We start from the raw sequence: 20,600 nt of genomic DNA, 5'->3' as shown, positions 1-20,600 counted from the left end.
ATACCGCTCCAGATGAGATTTCTCATCTCAAGCGACGAGCGAAAAATCACTCTGTCGCTGTTGCTCGGAGCCCGAGCAATTTTTCTCCCGGGCGAATATATGCTGAATCGCCCATTTGCATTGACTTTGTATGTAAACTCGTCGCTAGCGAAAAAAAAAAACAGGTACGGTGTGAACACACCTTAAGACATACACGTGTGCGAGGTCCAGACCCACAGTTTTATGTTACACAGATGGAGATTGCTAAGTATATTTCTTAGATTGTTTTAGGAGGACAACCGCAAGGAAACGTATTCTCTGTTTAGATCATCAAATGGACAATGGCTCAAAGATATTTGCTTGTGGCTGCCAGCGTTAGCTAGCTGGAAAGTATTTCCACTTCCATGCCATCTGTTGACACTTTGACTAGTGTTAATGCTAATGTTAAAAACAGATGGTCGGGAGGAACAAGTCCACCCATTTGGATGGCAGGGGCACAAAACCACAGAAGAAAAAAATATTAAGCAGCCTGGATCTAAGCCCCTAAGCAGCCTCCAGCAAACCCTACTTTTGCACTTTTTTCCCTGTCAACTTAAATTAGGAAAGAGACATCTGTAAATCAGTCAATACATTTTTTAATGGTCACAAACTCCCACAAAAAGCTACAAGATTAAAATAAGTCAGTGAATTAAAGTTATCAAAGCGCTAAACCGTAAGTTAGCCGTTTAGCTGGCGGAAGTTGGCCGCTTGGTCGTGCTCAGAGGCTTGGTGAAATGCTGATTGGCTGAATTAAAAGTTTTTGATCAACAGGGAATCCAAAAATTGCAACCAACCCCCACAAACACTTTCATTTTTTTGGACATATATATATTGAACATTAGGGTAATTGTGGAGTGGAGCTCATATGGAGAGCATTACAGTAAGAGGAAATGAAGACAAAAGCCATTTGGAGCACATTTCAACAAAAAAAAAAAAAGGAAGAAAGAAAGAAGAAGATGAAATTTGCAAATCTGCACATACCTTATTCTTTTAATGTATGTTAATTAGTATTATTGTTTGTTAGCTGAGTAATTTGTATTGATCTCTTATTTGTTCTTGCTTGCTTTGGGTAGTGAACATGCTCGCTCTGTCACTGTAAGGAATAATTAGTAACCTGTGTTATTTCTTCAATGTTTCCAGTCTCTCACACAACAAACTGCCTTGTTTGCACTCATAAAATATCTAAACAATGGCAATGAGCTCATGAATAATAATCGGTGATAAATATTCATGAGGTGTCTGTCAAGAAAAACAAAGGTCACTGTTTTGTTTAATTCTGTTATCCAACAAATACCACAAAAGAAAATCAACCATGAATGTTTAATGTTTCTCTCTGGACCAACCAGCTCATGTGTTGTAATAATAATTATTGTTATATTCCTGTCAGGACCTTAAATTCCTCAGAGCAGTAAATAGTAAGTACTTAATGTCTTTATGATATTGTTCCTGTGTTTATTTGTACAGGGACTGATTTGCTTTCCCATCTGAAGATTAGCAGTACAATAGTTGCCTGTCACAGGGGAAATAGTTTTTTTTCCCAGTTCAAATATGTTGACACTCTCCGTTGTGGTGGCGGAGCTGTCTTTGTTTGCTTAATTAATACTTTGTTGTGGGCTGTTACAACTAATTGTTCTTGCAATTAGAGTGTTGGCTGGAAATACTGTAGCGGCAGAGGCCCTGAGCTAGAGACAATTAACACCATGGTGCTGCTTCCGTGTGGTATTAGACAACTTGTCAGGGAAGTGGTTTAAGACTGTCAAATGAAATGCAGAAGTGGAGCCTTCGGGGCAGAGGTATGGTTAGGATAGAGGTGGGAAGGAGCAGTCATGCCTGCTTATGTGATAAAACCAACCAAAAATACATTTTAGTGTCGGTCTGTGAGAGAAAATGCTGCAGTGCTTCTAAGAAGACGGAGTTTTGGTGATATTCGTGGTGTGGCAGTCAAAATTCAAATCAGGATTAAAAGGCGCTCCAAGATTGCTCGCTTGGAGGCTTGAGATTTAGAAGCAGGGATTTAAAGTTGGTGCACCACTTCTTCCTCTGGGCCAAAATACTCAACACACGATGGACAGGAAGCAACTTGTTTAAACCCTGAAACTGATTCTGTGACAACATTACAGCCCAGTCACCAGAAGAGAATGTCTGCATTGTGCGTCTCTGCAAACTATGAATACATTATATTTACATGATTCATATGTAAAGTGACATAGTATATACACTTACCTGCCACTTTATTAGGTACACCTGTTCAACTGCTCGCTACTAACTCAATGCATTCAGTGAGGTCAGAGGAGAATGGCCAGACTGGTTCAAGATGATAGAAAGGCAACAGGAAGTCAAATAACCACTGGTTACAACCAAGGTCTGCAGAAGACCATCTTTGAACCAACAGCACGTCCAACCTTGAAGCAGATGGGCTACAGCAGCAGAAGACCACACCAGGTGCCACTCCTGTCAGCTAACAACAGGAAACTGAGGCTACAATTCACACAGGCTCACCACAACTGGACAATAGAAGATTGGAAAAACCACATTCAGATCAAAGCATGGATCCATCCTGCCTTGTATCAATGGTTCAGGCTGCTGGTGGTGTAATGGTGTGGGGGAGATTTTCTTAGTACCAGCTGAGCATGGTTTAAACACCACAGCCTACCTGAGTATTGTTGCTGACCGTGTCCGTCCCTTTATGACTACAGTGTACCCATCTTCTGATGGCTCCATACTCCAATGGCCTCCACAGTCACCACATCTCAGTCCAATAGAGCACCTTTGGGATGTGGTGGAACGGGAGATTCTCATCATGGATGTGCAGCCAACAGATCTGCAGCAACTGTGTGATGTCATCATGTCAATATGGACCTAAATCTCTGAGGAATGTTTCCAGCACCTTGATGGATCTATGATACAAATAATTAAGGCAGGTCTCAAGGCAAAAAGGGTCCAACCTGGTACAAACAATGTGTACCTAATAAAGTGGCTGGCGAGTGTAAGCTGACTTCGCTTTGGGAGGTGAAGGGGATAGTGGATGACATGTCATGTAGGCAAGATGCACTGCTCAAGATCAACAACATGAGTTGTCTTCTGGCAACCTGTTCTCATTCTCTCACTCAGACATCACCAAGAAAAGCCATCCTTTTGCAGCAGTATGATACGCTGCCGATTTTGGAGAGGAAGAGACCTCTGCAGATAATTCAGCTCCGGGTAAAAACCTCCTGAACAATGAATGCTGAAGGAATTCCAACCAGGAGAAGTTTCAGTTGGTTGCAATCTGCAATCCTTACTGCTAGATGCCACTAAATCCCCCTAAGTCTGACACACTGCTCCTTTAAGTGGTGCAAATGAGCCAACAATTTTGGTATCAGTCAAATTCTCTGCTCGTCTGGAACAAATTGCTATGTTGTTTCCCCAATTAGCAATAAAAGCTTGGGAGTTATATTTGCATTTAGAGTCTCTCAACAAGTGTCAGTGTCAGACGATATAGGCCACAACCAAAATATTACATGTGTGTGATGTTAACAAGCAAAATCACACTGGGGAGCTCAGTTAATGTGCAACAAACAGGTTCACTGCAGACGGCCAGTGTAGCAGATAAAAGAAGAAGAGGAAGTGCAACTGCCCCATTCATGTAAAGAAAATGTCAGAGGATGGAGGATGGAGGTGGAGATGTGTCACAGGCCAATCTTCCATGAGCTGAACACAACCCACTTTGATCTCGTCATGCTGCTACGAGCTGTGAACATGTGTGTTTCTACTGCAGCCTCACAGCAGGTGACAACCATTCACACACAGACCAAAAAACACCGGAGACGGTGTTATATATATATATATATAATATATACAGTTAAGGTCAAAATTATTAGCCCCCCTTATGAAATCAAATAAAACCCTTATCCTTCCAATGACATGGGCCATAACCTTAAGTGTTTATAGTTTGTGTGTGTCCGCAAGAACAAAGACAACATCTGCATAAGGTCAAATGAACATTTTTATTGGTTTGCTGAACTGAAACAAGAAAAAAGCAAAAAATGCAATGGTCAAAATTATTAGCCCTCTGACAACTAATAGTCAATAGTGTAGCCTTTCTGATCCAAAACTGACAACAACCTCTTCTGGTAGTTTCTAACTAAGTTGGCACATGTCTCCTGGGGGATTTTAGCCATTCTTCCTTGGCAAATTGTTCAAGATCATGCAAATTGCTTGGTCTCCGAGCATGGACCCGAACCTTGAGCTCCCTCCACAGATTCTCGATAGGATTGAGATCAGGGCTCTGAGAGGGCCACTCCAGAACCTTGATTTTGGTGTCTTTCAAAAAGTTTTTGACTAACTTTGATGTATGCTTCGGGTCATTGTCTTGTTGGAAGACCCAGCGACGACCTAACCCTAGACTGGCTGCAGATGTCTTGATGTTAGCCTTCAAAATACCCACATAATCCTCTTTTTTCATGGTCCCATGGACCCGAACAAGGTTTCCTGTCCCTGAAGCAGCAAAACAGCCCCACAGCATTATATTGCCACCACCGTGCTTCACTGTGGGGACAGTATTTTTAGGGTTGAAGGCCTCGCCCTTCCTTCACCAAACAAAAGCAGCATCCATATGCCCAAACAGCTCAAGTTTGGTTTCATCAGACCAAAGGACAGACTTCCAAAACTCACCCTTATGTTTCAGATTGTCTCTGGCAAAATTCAGTTGGGCTTTAATGTGCCGCTGTGAGAGCAATGGGGTTTTTCTTGCACGATGACCACAAAGTCCACCACGATGAAGAACCCTCACAACAGTCTTGCGTGAAACATCAAGTCCAGAGGAAGCCAGTTCAGCAACAATCATCTTTGCAGAGGTCTGGGGATTCTTGTTGACATCTCTGATTATTTTTCGCTGCAAAGTTTTGGAAATCTTGCGTCTTCTACCACAGCCAGGTTTATTTTTAACAGACTTTGTTTCTTTGTGCTTTGCAATGATGCAACGCACAGCTGTTCTAGAAACCATGAAACGCTTGGAAATGGCAGTATATCCTTCCCCCTGAAGATGAAGATCCACTATCTTCTGTCTGAGGTCCAGACTGATTTCTTTGCTTTTTGGCATGATGATATTGCTTCTTACGAAGATTATAGAGCAACCCTGGAGTATCCCTTTCATTCAAGTGGTCAAGTGATACTAACTCTGCTTCTTGAAGTCACTTAAGTAAGTTTCAGAGCTAATTGATTGCTCAGGTGTGTTTTCAAACCTAATTGACTGCTCAGGTGTGGTTTCAAACCCAGTTAACTTGTTTTGAAAGCACAAAATCACATGGGGGCTAATAATTTTGACCACTGCATTTTTTGCTTTTTTCTTGTTTCAGTTCAGCAAACCAATAAAAATGTTCATTTGACCTTATGCAGATGTTGTCTTTGTTCTTGCGGACACACACAAACTATAAACACTTAAGGTTATGGCCCATGTCATTGGAAGGATAAGGGTTTTATTTGATTTCATAAGGGGGGCTAATAATTTTGACCTTAACTGTATATATATATATATATATATATATATACATATATATATATAGTTTCAGTTAGTTTCCAGAGTGGGTTTGGTAATTTTTAGTTTAGTTTTAAATTTAAAATTTAAATTTAATTTTACTTTTAAAAATATTATATATATATATATATATATATATATATATATATATTTACCATTATCATTATTATTATTTATTTATTTTTACTTTATTCTTTTATTTATTTATTTTTAATAATAAGGGTGGTATAACTTTATTGTCCCAGTACGAAAACAATCACAAAAACATTCTTCATGCAGAACAATTTAAAGTTTTCCTAATTTTTATCCACAGGACAATTCAAATCTTTAACTGTCAAATTGTATGACAGTTAACATATTGACATATTGTCATATTTATTCTATATTTTTAATTGTGGCGTTATTGCTTTGTACTTCTTGTCGCCACTTTTATGTAAGTTTCTTTGTTTGTTTTATTTCTGTCTAGGTGCTTTTATTTCATGTTGTTTTACTCATCTACATTCAGTTAAAATAAAGGTTGAAGGAATTAATAAATGAATGTTACCTAATGTTATGTAAAAAACAAACAAACAAAAAAAATGCTTAAAAAAAAAACCTGTACCAAACGCAAATCATCATAATGCAGTGCCTATTCTGGCTTTATCGGCCATTATTTAAAAGCTTTATAGACATAAATATATTTTTAAATCTGGTCAATCTGCAGGTCGTTACCATAACACAAACACAACACATTGTGAGTCATGTAGACGTCCCAGTCTCAATAAACATATGTACTGTTGCCCCTTGATGCTTGTTCTTTGACAAATTGGACCAGATTTACAAAGAATAAAAAAACTAGACATTTTCTGAATTTTTTTGTTTTTTGTTTATATGACACAATATTGTTTCAGCTGATTCTCATTTTTTCTACAGTCTAGTTTTTATTTTTATTACACTTATATAAAATGGTTTTTCACACCTAGATTTAGTTTTCCATTAGTTTTGGTTAATGACAGTAACCTCACTGCCTTATTCTGTAACACCAAAAACAGTAGCTGCTTTACCAAATGTATTTGTGATACTACTGTTATGGATTTGCAACCAGATATTTAAAACGGTGATTTAATTAAAGCTAAAGTGAATTTGCCTGCTATTGCACATGAGCAACACTGTAGCTACACCAGTGCAGGATGAAAGCAGCAGGATGAAAGTTGAAGTGTTTGGGGCACCATTATCTGTTCAGATTCAACCAAATGCTTCAAAACTCATTGGACGATGCTTCACAGTGCAGTTGGACATTGACCTGAAGCACACTGCAAAAGCAACCAAAGACATTTTTAAGGCAAAGAAGTGGAATGTTCTGCAATGGCCAAGTCATATCATCTGACCTGAATCCAACTGAGCATGCGTTTCTCTTGCTGAAGCCAAAACTGAGGGCAAAACACCCAAAACACAAGCAGGAAGTGCAGACGTGTAGTAAGGGCTGGCAGAGCATCACCAGGGAAGAAACCCAGCATCTGATGATGCCTATGTGTCCAACACTTCAGGCAGTCATTGACTGTAAAGGATTTGCAACCAAGTATTAAAACTGACTGTTTAATTGATGATTATGTTAGTCTGTCCAAATACTTATGAGCCCTTAAGGTCGGGGGACTGTGTGAAGAAATGGTTGTATTTCCTACACGGTTCATACTACATTTTTGAAAAAAGCCTTAAATGAAAGCTGAGAGTCTGCACTTTAAGCAGGTATTCATTGTTTCATTTAAAACCCATTGTGGTGGTGTACAGAGCCAAAATGATGACAACTGTATCATTGTCCAAATAATTATGGACCTGACTGTAAATGTTTGTTTTTATTCACTAACAACTGACTACCAGCTATTACTCATGAAATATTTCTTAACAAAATGATTGATTGATTCATTCATGCATGATTCAAATAAATAACACAATATCATTTAATATGCTTATATATAGGCTACGATGTATTTACTGTCCATGCCCATGTCTGTAAACCTATATACATTATGTGTGGTGCTGAGCCATCCCATCACATCTCTTACAAGTGCCTGTAATACCTCAATAAGGATTATGAAAAAGCGCAGGACAACTGTTGTATATACACTACTGAATATGACATAATTTATTTAATTCCTTTGTCTTTTTTATTTCATCTATTTCACACACTCCCCTGCTGCTGCTTAAACAATATAAACTTATATCGTATGTTCTCTCATCCAATAGGCTATTCCTTCTTTCTATTCACCTGTGCAGACCTACCTGACATACCCTACAGAACTACATTTCCCATGATGCCCCGCTCCACCGCAGACCCGCCCCCTCCGTTTGAATGGCAAGTTGTTTGTTTCAGTCCGACCAGCTGCTAACTATTCCAGTCGGAGAGCAAACATGGGGACCAGCGGTCCTCTGCTCTCACATTTAACAGGTCCGACGAGCTGCGGCGAGCTGCCGGGACAGGCGCTTCCGGTTTCACCTTTTACCTTCAGAATAAAAAGCACCCAAATTACAACGGTATAAAACCTTGACTAAGCACATTCACATTCAGATTACTGACAGGTCCTGGACCTGATCTGCATGATGTCATTAGGGCCTGAGCTAAAATTTAAAAAACACTAAGGTCATGAGTTTTAGTCACCACTCACCCAGATTCCTTTAGAAATGTACAACTAAATATAAACTCTGAAACTAAACTTTTTCCTGTTAGACTACTCCTATTATAAGCATTTATAATACAATAATTTATTTATTATATTACGTCAATGCAACAGAGATGTGCAATTCTTTATATTTTAACCCTTTGAAACCTGGAACAACATCATTTTCTTGTGCTGCTTTCAGACACCTTTCACAAGTATTTAAACCTTTGACCCCTGAGCAAACTGGTGTGATTTCTTTCAAAAACATGGGGGAAATGGCAGTGAGCAACTTAATAAGAAATGTCCCAGAAATTGCAAAAAATGAAAAGATTTAGAAAATTATTATTTTCTTACAAATTAGGGGGGAAAATAGCTAGGGGAAAATGTATAATTAATAATTATGTGTAATTACAATTAGTAATTATTGTGATTATATATCTAAAATGATGGTATAGAATTATTATTAAAAAAATTTCCAGGTCATTTCCTCGTTTGCTTGTTTTTAACTTTTTGAAAAAAACACTCATTTTCTTGTTTTTATTTTGTATATATTCCACACTTGTGTATTTTCTATACATGTATGACAAATCACCCTTTAGAGTATTTTTGCTTCATTTAATATATAACATTTACATTTGTATCAAAAATTCTGTTTTTATATGTCAACGTATGTTTAACTTTAAAAACCCCAATAAAAAGAGTTGGAAAAAACATTTTTGTATTAGTTTTATTTTAATTAATTAACACATTCATTTATTTATTGTTATGTTTGTTTGTTTGTTGTTTTTATTGTATTTTATGGGGGGCTGTTTTCTATTTTTTGTTTGTTGTTGTTGTTTAATCTATTTTATTTCATGGGGGGCTGTTTTGTTTGTTTTTTTATGGTTTTGTTAGTTTGTTGTTTTGTTTGTTTGTCTTTTTTCCCCTCTCTTGTGTTGTGTCTCTTGAGCTGCTGCTGTGACGTGTGAGTTTCCTCGGTGTGTCATTTACAGTCTTATCTTAGCCCCAGCTTGTGCTTGAGCCTTTTATTCTGAAAACCCAACACCGGAAGTGCGCGTGGTTCCGTTGCAGGCTTTGACAGCAGGTCCGTTTTTCACCTCTTTGCTTTCTTTATTCCACCCTGCCTCGCTCTTTCTTTCCCTATTTAAAACGCCTGCAGCCTGCCGTGCGCGTGTATTTATTTATTTATGCATCTTATTTGACAGTATTTCGGCCTTCTGACATTTTAGTCGCTCCTCAAATGAGAAGACGTAAAAGATGGAGCTTCATATTTTAGAGCACAGCTTGAAAGTGGCGAGTATAGAGAAAGAGGGGATCCAGATTTGCACTCACGGATTAATAAAACTCGCTTTCTTGGCCTCCAAAACAAGGTAGGTAACTTCCCCGAGGCGCCAGCTAACATGGAGACACGCAGAGTGATTTGTGTCGGTGACACGGGGCTGTTTAATGTCAGGAGACACATATAGCAAAGTGAAGCCGGGGCTGATGCACTTGTGTCTGCAGAGCTGTTTGTGTGTCTATGTGTGTGTGTGTGTGTGTGTCCTGTAGTTGTGTTCATGCCTCTAAACACAGCTTCATGTGTCATATGAAGAGTGTGTGTTTGGTCTGTGCCACCAGTTTCCAGGCCTATCCGTGTTCTGTAGTGTCATTTGGTAGCTTTGTGCCATCTGTAGCTGGGTCGACGCCAGCGGGGGTGTGTGTCTCTCTGTATAATATGTGTGTGTGTGTGTGTGTGTGTGTGTGTGCAGGCTGTTTTCCCCTCTCTCGGGGCATTTATGACATGTTTTCAACCCAACTTGAACAAGCAGCAGAGGACACGCACTGTATTCACTGATATTTACTGTCAGCCATTCAGCCTGAGGAAACTTTAATTAAACAGCTCTCGCAGTGACGTCACAACGGGCCTTTTCACTTGTTATTGCTCTGTTGTGCAGCTTTTATTACCACCATATATTATTAATATTAGCTCTGGCAGATAAGTTCACTTGACTGACTCACTGGCTGCTTTAAAACAGGCAGAGTCACTGAACTAATCACAGCACCCTGAAGTCCTCAAGTTACTGATCAAACACAGTCCCCTTCAGATCACTCATTACATGATGTCATTTAAATTCCCCTCTCTATTTCCATGTAACAGGCCTGCAACTCAACAATATTTTCATTATTGTTTAGGGACTGTTTGTTATTTATGCAATAATTGGAAATGGAAATATGTGCATGCATCGTACATGAGCAATTGTACACGGTATGATAACCATCAGTTTTCATATCATGATATGTCTTGTAACCGGTGAACCACTGCAAGAAGCCATTAAAACATAAATTATTATTGGGTTTTCAAATTTCTGACAGTCCTTGGCAGGGCTGGGTATCACTTTAAAAAACAAAACAATACCAGTACCGATATTTTGGGGGGCGTTGCAATGTAGTATCATAGATACTATATTAGATATTTTTGTGTGGCAATATTGTATCATCACACAGTGCCAAGTATACATTTTTTTATAATATAAATAAAGGCTGAAGTGAGATGAACAGACTGAAAATCTTATTAGATAAAACAGCTGTTGACAAAGTTTTCTATTGGAGACATAATTCACAGTTGACAAAGGGTAATAAATTGCAATATATTTTATTAATAGGGTATCGCAACTTATTTAAAATCACAATAATAATAATGTATTGTGACCTTAGTATGATAATATCGTATCATGGATCCTCTGGTGATTCCCACCCCTAGTACTAACACCAGGACCTTTAAAGTGAGACAGAAACCACTGCAGTACATCATTCGATACCCAGAATGTGAATGGGGTGGTGTGTATACCGTAAAACTTCAATTAATAGCCTGGGCTTTATTTGCTTTATTAAGGTTTTTTTTTAATACTTGGTCTTTGGTGGTGACATGAGACGTTTAGAAGACAATGAATTTTAGTTATTTAAAAACCTAAATTAAACCAACGAAATATTGAAGTTATCTGTCGTCAGTATTCTTTGTCAAACAGAACTTTGCATAAGATGTTGTCCTGACTCTAAATTTTGGTTGCCTGATGTCACAACCTAAATTCAACCAAAAATTAAAGTCCAACAGCGTTGGTATCCAGCTGGGAAGTGTCCAAAAATAGTGAAAAATATGTATCACAATTTTACCCTAAAGTGACGTCTTTAAATGTCTCCAAAAACCCAAATGGTAACAAAGATATAAAACAACACTGGAGAACCAGTGACTGTTTGCCAGTTTTGCTCGAGGAAAAAAGACAATTATTTGACTATTAATGTAGTCACCAATTAATTAACTGATTATTCAATTAGTTCTTTTAGTTCTAAACCCGAAAGCATAATCTCATCCCTGTCAGCTCCTCTTGGTTGGATGAGCTGCCACTTTTATTATATTGACACTTTGGGGTTTAGCAAATGAAGTCTGAGTCATCTTTGTATTCTTATCTCGTCTAGTTTCTTTTTAAAGTAGCTTGTAGCATTTCCTCTTGTCAAGCTTGATGCCTAATAAACACATAAGCTACTCTGTGATTTCCCAGCTTTGCCCGCCACCTTTTGATGTGCAAACTGATCTGTTTTGCTAGTGGAAAAAAAAGCCACAGCTGTCACAGCTATTGCACAAGTCCAGTAAGAGAAGCTACAGAGCTACATGTTGCTACGTTAGCCTCAAACATCAGTTTGCATGGTCACAATCTGCTCCTGACTGCAAACACGAGTTTCTCTTTAAAATCATGCATTTTTTGATGCAATCATTAAAGCATGTTATAAAATAGTTCAGCAGAAATGGTAATGCTGCATTCAGGTGCTACCTGAGTTGCCATAATTAGCAGTTTCAGGCCTGTGAATAGAGTTCATATCAATTCAATTGAATTTTATTTATAAATCCCAATATCACACATCACAATTTGCCTCAGAGACATCCCTCTGTCTTTGGAAAAACTCTCCAAAAAATCCTTTAACAGGCGAAAAAATGGTAGAAACCTCAAGCAGAGCATCAACATCTAAGTCATGCGTAAGACTGGGAAACTTCTCTGAAAGCTCTGATACTCAGCTTGGTATTTAATGATAGGGAAGTGCCCGAAAACCAAACATGAATGCACCATGTCAGCCAAAGTCCATCGCTCAAGTTAATTAAACCTAAACTTGATGAATATACTGCTGTATTGTCTATTCCCAGTGTTTTTGACCCGCACACAACCAACTCTGCCATTGTACAACTGCCTCTAGTTGTCCGGTGGTGTGAACACACTTTAAAGGTTCAGTCAGTTAAATAAGTAGATGACGGCCCTAACACTAGCCACAGTCAATAAATACTCAGGGCTTTCACTGTGTAAAACAGCACATCTGCTTCTTTTTTCCCTGAAGATTAATAATATATTTAATAAAAGTGTGTTAATATTTAATAATGTCAGTGGAGTCTTTATTTCAGGCAAGGTGAAATATGTACAACATGAAAACACTGCGAACCATCACTTGAAAAAAATAATGGGATGAGATGACATAACCTCATAATACTAAAATTATGCAACGTGTTTACTGACATAAATCTTTGGGGCGGCAGTAGCTCAGTCCACAGGGAACTGACTTGGGAACTGGAGGGTCACCAGCTCAAGTCCCTGTCTGGACCAAGCATGGAGTGTGGACTGGTAGCTGGAGAGGTCCCTGTTCACCTCCTGGGCACTGCTGAGGTGTCCTTGAGCAAGGCACCAAATCTCCAACTGTTCGAGGCGCTTGTCCAAGGCAGCCCCTTCACTCTGACATCTCTCAATTTAATACATGGATAGGTCCGGTTTGTGCATGTGTGTGACAACAGAGTGAAAAAATTGAATTTCCCCTCTGGCATTCTTTTTCTTCTGCAGAGTATAGCTCGACCGAAATTCCAATTTATCAGACAATTATCAGACTTTTGTCCGGATCAGTATCATATTCGGTCCATTAGATCTGGTTATTAAAGAACTGTGAGATACGTATCCTACTGAGCAAGAAAAATAAACTAAAAATAAACTGTCTCACTCCAAAGCCGTCAAAATCCGGTGCTTGGGCAGTGACTTGCGGTGTCAGAAGCCAATGAAAAGAAGTGCAATATAGCCAATCAGAGGCAGAGTAGGGCGGGCCTTTCCAAGAAAAGCCAATAGCAAAAGCAGCTGTACTGTTTCTGCACCCCAGTTTCTTTTACTTATTAGCTGACATATGCTGACACCAGCGTATCTGCACCAGTCAGCTGATAAATCAGTCTGCCCAGTTTCTCTGTCAGGCTCTAATGGAGATTTAATAATTCCTTTTTTTATTATTAATTTGACATTTGCTGCAACCACGTTTTTGCTGTCTGCGATTGGAGAGGCAGAACTTACTGTGTCGATGTCAGTGAGGGAATATACACATGATAAATGTGGTTTTGCCTTTCAGCTGCCTGCTAACTGCATGTTACTGTGACTTTAATACTGTCAGTCATAAGAAAAGTCCTTACTTCACTAGCGCATCATCACAGAACTCAGATATCAATTGTGAGTACTCTGACACAAAGCAACAAGAGTGCAAAAGATAGTCAGAAAAATCAGTGAGCAAATTTTAAGATTTTCTTCATCCTCTGCACAGTCGAGCTACACAATATATTGTTTGTTTTTTAAATCGTCATTGATATGTCAATTTGTGCATTAAACACATTGTGAAAGACCGTTGCATTGCACGTAGGGATTATCTGAGTTAGTTGAGGATCAGTAGCAAACTGCTCTGAAAAATGTAATGTAATTTTTGCCGTATACTCACTAGGAGCGTTCCATATCATTTTGTTCACGATAATACAGGTGTCATTTTAAATACGACATGAAAAATTCATATCGTGATACTTGTTGACACCATACTGTTACCCATGGCAACAACAAGCATGGCTGAAAGTGAAATTACTACAGACTCTGCGGTGGTTTCAAAAAGAGGAGCAGCTTCAGTAGTGTGGAATAAACTGTGGCGTCCTGAATGTTTTATGAGCAGCCCCGGACTTCTCAGACTCTTTTAGTGACTTACCGTTCAGAGGGAACTCATTCAGCAGCTCCTCTGGCAGCAGCACAGCGTCTCTCCCTCTCCTCTCTCGCCGTGCGCACACGGGAGTTGGTTTCAGAGTGATTTTGTCATACACCTTTGGTAATGTAAACCTACGTGACGCTCGGGGCTCGACAAAAAACTCCATATATGTAAATGTGTGATAGTTGTGGTATCATAACAGCCTGTCACAGGTTACAGCGTGATGATTAGAGGAGAAATGGCAGAGCATAAAGGTCCAGGTGGGAAAAAAAACAACTCAATCATTTAGGATTTTACTAAAAGAAGGAAATCACCTGTTGATTTATATATATATAGATCCCAGGGGGCATTTTTTGTATTTGGGAGCTGTTTAAATGTGTAATTTGTGGTAGATTTTATTTTGTTGTACTATTAATATTGTAACAGAATCTGAATCTCACTCTAAGTTACTGTTGTTGTTCACAAACTAAAGAAATGATTTTTGTTGTTACTGAATATTTGAAGGCAAACTGTAAAACTATACCACTTATTTTGATGCAATTCTGTGTTCTTAAATTAATAATATTAAAATAATAAAAATAATATTTTTACGAACTTGTCATATTGTCAAGAATATTGTCATCGCAAAAATACCCTGAAATATGGTGATATTATTTTGGGGCCATATCGCCAACCGCAGAGAAAGCAGCAGAAAACTCAGAACACTCTGAGCTCTATTTATTGCAAGTGATATCGTTAGAGATATTTAACTGCATTATTGCCTGTACTGTTTGTCACTTTGACAGCCTGTTTGTTTCTGTCTATAGGGGTGATTATGCACTCAGTCTATGATGCAGCACAGCATAAACATTTATGCTTTTTCATTTCTAGATTTGGATGTCAGCAAGTAAACCGGCACTTGTGCACAATAAACTCTTATTTCCTACAGGGATGAAGAGAGGACTAGAAATGTTACTTTAAAGAAATGTTACTCAAGTACAAGTAAAAGTACTTGTGTGAAAAATAGGGCTGCGCAATATAAAGATATAACATCGTTATCTAGATATGAGACTATGAATCGTTGTATCGTGTTGTGGCATAAATGGTGTTTTTACCCTCATTGTAAAAGCTGAATTACATTAAAGAGATGTAAATTTATCAACTTATCAGACTTTATATCCACATTATTGATGATTATTGATCAAAAATTTCATTGTTAATATTTGCTGAAAAGAAAAAAAAAACAATAGTCATCCCTACAATTTAGTATTTGGTCAGAAATATTGTTTGAATTCGTCTCCCAGTCTGACCATTAATGAAATCTAAAAATATAAAGACTTATATCCTCCTGAGACCCTGTGTCCTCATATGAGAACGTCACATTTTGGGTTTACTTGACCTTACATCTCATTCTGCTTAACTTAGACCTGTTGTCCTCGCTCATGGACATTTCTTTGTGCCATCTAGTGGCACAATACACTAATCAGTGTAAAAACAAGATGGCAGCTGTCTCTGCCAAGTCAGTCTGCAGCCGATCCCGACACAAAAGTGGACATCAGGTCCAAAACCTCATCACATTTTATGGTTGAAACTTGTTTATTTATGATTAATAATGTTTGTAGTTTGATATGGCAACAAATTTGACCAATTTTAGTAACAAGATAAGACTCTGTTAATTAGGAAGTACTAGTTTGAGGACATTGGGACTTAAGTATTGTGTAGTTTTAGGACACTAGGATTTAATGGTTGTCTCATTTGAGGACGTTGGGACTTAATTTTTATTGACGATGTTTAGTTTTTTATACTTATCAGGTTCTACTGATCACAGATAGCTAGGAGAAATTAAAAACTTGGGTATCAGGAGGATATTGTGCATCCAGATATAGCTGAAAGATATCATGATATCATTTTCAGGACATGTCGTCTAGCCCTAGTAAAATAGCGAAAAGTAAAAATCAGGTCAGTTAAACTGTACTCTGAGTAAACATTTACTGCACTGCAGTTTTAAAAAGGGATGTATATAATGATGAGGATATGTGACAGAGGTAGTAATGTAAAGAACATATTTAGGCCACAAAATAAAGTGCATGAACATCAATATCAGAGGCCTCATGTCCCAAACCAACCATATATTCCAGACGGCGCTCTGCAGCCTGTGCAGAAACTGTTCATCACCAACACAACCACAAACAAGGCAAAACTCATCCAGTAAAACAAAAGTAACCGACAGTAAACAACCGGACACCGCAGCGGGTGCATCAGCATTTTAACCTGCCACTTCCCCTAGGATTAGTCACCAGCAAACAACACCAACATGTTCACAGCTCCACTGCAGCCACAAACATACACACACACGCAGCAAAGGCACAGGTTTTGCACAATGTGGCACGCGCACACAGTTTGTTGTTGTACTCACCTGTCTGCACAGCGCTGAGTCAAACCTGAGCACCGCGAAGTCTTCCTCCTCATCAACTTCCCAGCGTGTTCATTCCCAGTATAACCAGTCCACTCAGCCTCTCTGTCCCATTGCGCTCCTCACACTTTTCAAACATGTCAAGCACAAAGTCCAAAAGTTCCCGACCAACGTTAACTGTAGAGGATATATCGACCGTGAGCGTTTCAGCCCTCAGTGCGACAAAAATTTAAACATTTATATTTGTATGTGTGATATATAAGCAAGTGGGTGGTCAACAATCCAGTGCTATACTTCTAAAGAACCTCTATAAAAATGGACTGCTTGGCAACCAGACCAGGCCTCTAATTGAGACAGGCCTTTATTTGTCAAAATGTGTAGCCACATTGGGCTAGTAAAAGGGACTGGGTGTTTAACTGGGACGAGGCTTTTAATTAAAGTTTTACAGTAATACTGGTGGTTTCAGTTCAGCAATAGATTGTAAATTAGTGATACAAGGAACATATTTCATGTAATGTTTGATGTATTTTATGAGCATATTTTCAGCAATAGCCTCAACAATGTATATTAATTTTTTTCTAAAACATTCTGTTAATTCCAAACCTTTTCCAGACCTGGAAACAGCTTTTCTAATTTCATAACTTTCCAGAAATTTCATGACTATTGGACCCTGTAATTGAGATATCCTCCCTTTGAGCAACACTTACAAGAAATATTCAACTCATTCTGTTTGTGTTGATCCTGTTTGTGTTTTGTATTTATGTTCCTAGTTTTTACAAACACATTTGTTGTGAGTGGTGTGCGATGCTCTGCAGTCTGAACTACCTTTACTCCCTGTGAAGTTCCTCTCGCGCACACAGAATGTAAGTAATGCAGGGTGATAGTTCAGTGACGGCTGATAAGTGATTTTACTATTTCACTGTTGATCTGTATGGAAAACTGTCATAATAGAATAAAGTAAGTCATTAAGTAATATCCATAATGACATGATCATGATTAAAGGAGTATTAGTAACCCAGGCACAGGACGAAACCTCCAGTGCTAATTATCCCAATGTCCTGGCTCTGCAAAAAGGCACTGCAAGTCAAATAAGTGTCAGCTCATTTAATTCCAAGAGGAAATGTTGCCGTTCCCACAGAAAGCATTGTTGAGCTGCTCCTGTTATCCCCCTGTTGTTTTTCACACCTTTCAGCCAAATATGACGTGCAAGCATTCAGTAGCCAAGCCTGTAAAGATGTGATTATCAGAGTGGTGTTGTGCTTGGTGTTTTTCCAGTGCGCTGCTTTCATTTGTGCTGAAGAAAGTCTGCTGAACATGATTACAGGCTGTTTCTATCAATACTTGTCATTATCTTACATTAGGTGTGGGTTTGGTGCATTGAATATTGATTTCAGACAGAAACATAATACATAAAAGTGTTTCAGAGAAAGGCGGTTTTAACAAAATGGACATTTAATAAGTTAACACAAAAAGGAACACAGAAGTTTTGGCATGTGTTGGCAAATAAATAAAACTTGAAATTTGATTTAATTCAGGAACTAAGTGATTTAGTCAACAAATTATGAATCTGACCAGACATTAGATGCCAGGCTGACACATTTCTGTCAGTATGAAAAACATGAAGAGGTTAGATAAGCAGCCGTGTTTGTGACATGAGACACTTTATTATCATGCAAACACTAATCCTGCTGACAGGATTAAGTGTCTATTAAATAGACACTTCAAGTTCACCTGCGTTGTAATGGATGCAGTGGAACTGCATTTTGCAAGTTATTGGTTGCATTATTGAAGTTAAGTCAGTTCATTTCTTGCATTAACCTTCCAAAACACAAATATTAATTAGCTTGTGTGTTCACAAAGGGCTGGATAATAATTTGTCAACTTAACCACATTATAATACAGACCTGAATGTATCCAATAAATGTCTATAAAGTTAAAATAGCTACAGTAAGCAAGCAAGAAGTAATTCGACCAACCTATCATCCAACAGCCTCTCTCTGACTCGTCAGATTGGACGATGACTCTTTTTATACCTGGTATTAACATGTGTCGAGAGCGATACGATTACAAGCAGACAGCCCTGAAATCAAGTGTAAACGACCACCAAGACGCATCAAGATCAGATCACTCAAAACACTCGCCGAGGTGATGTGGGATGCATTTGACCACATATCTTTTGTAGTATAAATGCTAATGCATTCTGATGTGCCGATAGTGTCCTCATCCTCGGTCTCAGCCCCTTAACCCTCCACAGCTCCAGTCCCTCACCCAATATGGTCACTTCTGGCTCCAAAAAACCAAGATGGTGACATCCATGGTGCCAAACTCGAGGCTTCAAAATGGCATCATGGAAGCTATGTCCATTATCAAGAGATTTAGCCTCTTTACACTGGCTCCCAGTATGTTTTAGAATACATTTTAAGATTTTATTGATTACATTTAAGGCTCTTCATGGTCTCTCTCCCAGCTATATGTCAGACCTCTTAGTGCCGTACATGCCAGGACATACTTTGGGGTCCTTGGGCAGAGGTCTTTGTCTGTTCCAGAGGCCCGGCTGAAAACTTAAGGGGACAGAGCGTTTGCCGCCAGGGTCTCAAGGCTCTGGAAAAGTCTGCCTGAGGAAATTAAGTTGGCTGAGTCAGAGATCTCTTTTAAGTCCCTTTTTAAAACATATTTTATCTGGGAGCCTTTCCTGATTTTTACTTGGGTTTTAAGTTCATTTAGACCGTCTTCTATTTCCTCAGTTTTTATACACTAAAGTTTTTATCAGTTCTTTTTAAAATGTGTTGTTTTTATGTATTGTCTGTTTCTATTATTGACATGTAGAGCACTTTGTAATTATAACTGATAACACGACATTGCCGTCTCTAAAGGCTCACAACTACATGGCTAAAAGTATTATTGTATACATTTTATAAGACATGTTTTTAGCTAGATGTTTGCATATTTAAAAACATCTCTCTATCATTGAGATTCCTCTCACAGCAGTTGGCAGTGGGGAGTTTTATATGCAGCCCTGTGCTTTATTGAAAGCTCGGGTTATGAGCCTCAGATTCAATATAAAATGATAAAGAAGACATTTACAGGCATCGTTGCAGTCTTGTGTTGGTTTATGCACATGTCATTGATGCATCTTTTCATATAAAACTGTCTCTTTAATGCTCCAGACTAGTTGATGTGTATGTTATGAACGCTTCAGGGAGCAGCAGAGCTGAGTAAGACAGTAATTGTTTGACTTAATCCAGCATGGGGATTTTTTTTTCTTAAAGCTTTTCACATACTGTATCCACTGTTTGACTTGCCCTCTCCTTTTTATCTCTCCCATTCAGATGCAAGTTTTTCAGTCTGACAGAGACTCCGGAGGACTACACCATAATCGTCGATGAGGAAGGCTTTAAAGGTGGGCCTCTCTTTGTGGATCTTTAAAGTCGCTGGGGCAACCATAGATCGGGCGGCAGGAAAAGATCACATTGTGTAATCTGTGATTCTCTCCAGCACCACGTAGCTTCAGCTGCCAATGTTTGAGCACACTTTGTCATTATGGATGTGAGGCCAAGCTGCTAGTCGTCGTGTTTTGTGGTTGGCTGATTGAGTGAATTCATGTCATTACACACCCTTTCCCTGGGTGACCCTCCTTGGTTACCCTGGAGACTACAGGCTATTTGTTGCATAACTGGCACAGGTATTTTCTACTGGTGACTGTCTCTGAGTGTGTAGGTGCCTGTTTTCTGTCCAGCTTAAACTATGAAACTAAAGCAAGCAGTGATAAATACATTTTTTAAACCTGCTGGGAGACACTGAAAATATATTTTTCTGATCTTTTATGAGGACAGAATATGTCCATATGAATTTTAATAAGAGATGATTAAGCACTGATAGTGCCAGAGAATTATTATACCATCCAGTCCACTGACAGTAACTTATTGAGGCGTGCAGTAAATGTCAGTCTGTGGTTTATATTATTAAATATCCTGCTTAACCTACTGTATGTTAATGGTTGCTGATTAACTGAACTAAACTGAAG

At 38.6% G+C, this 20,600-nt stretch overlaps 1 protein-coding gene across 1 annotated transcript in view; it reads left to right on the top strand.

The window, feature by feature from the left end:
* The first annotated feature begins 9,218 nt into the window (after positions 1-9,218).
* castor2 (cytosolic arginine sensor for mTORC1 subunit 2) overlaps positions 9,219-20,600 on the top strand; it is a 33,665-nt gene continuing 22,283 nt past the window's right edge. The window contains exons 1-2 of the mRNA XM_049591269.1: positions 9,219-9,539; positions 19,906-19,976. Coding sequence (XP_049447226.1) covers positions 9,427-9,539; positions 19,906-19,976 — 184 coding nt within the window. The 5' untranslated portion in view covers positions 9,219-9,426. The remainder of the gene's footprint in view (positions 9,540-19,905; positions 19,977-20,600) is intronic.

Source organism: Epinephelus fuscoguttatus, linkage group LG12, assembly GCF_011397635.1.
Source record: "Epinephelus fuscoguttatus linkage group LG12, E.fuscoguttatus.final_Chr_v1".
NCBI lineage: Eukaryota > Metazoa > Chordata > Actinopteri > Perciformes > Serranidae > Epinephelus > Epinephelus fuscoguttatus.
Note: the sequence above shows the minus strand (reverse complement) of the source record. Positions and strands in the feature narration are given on the sequence as shown.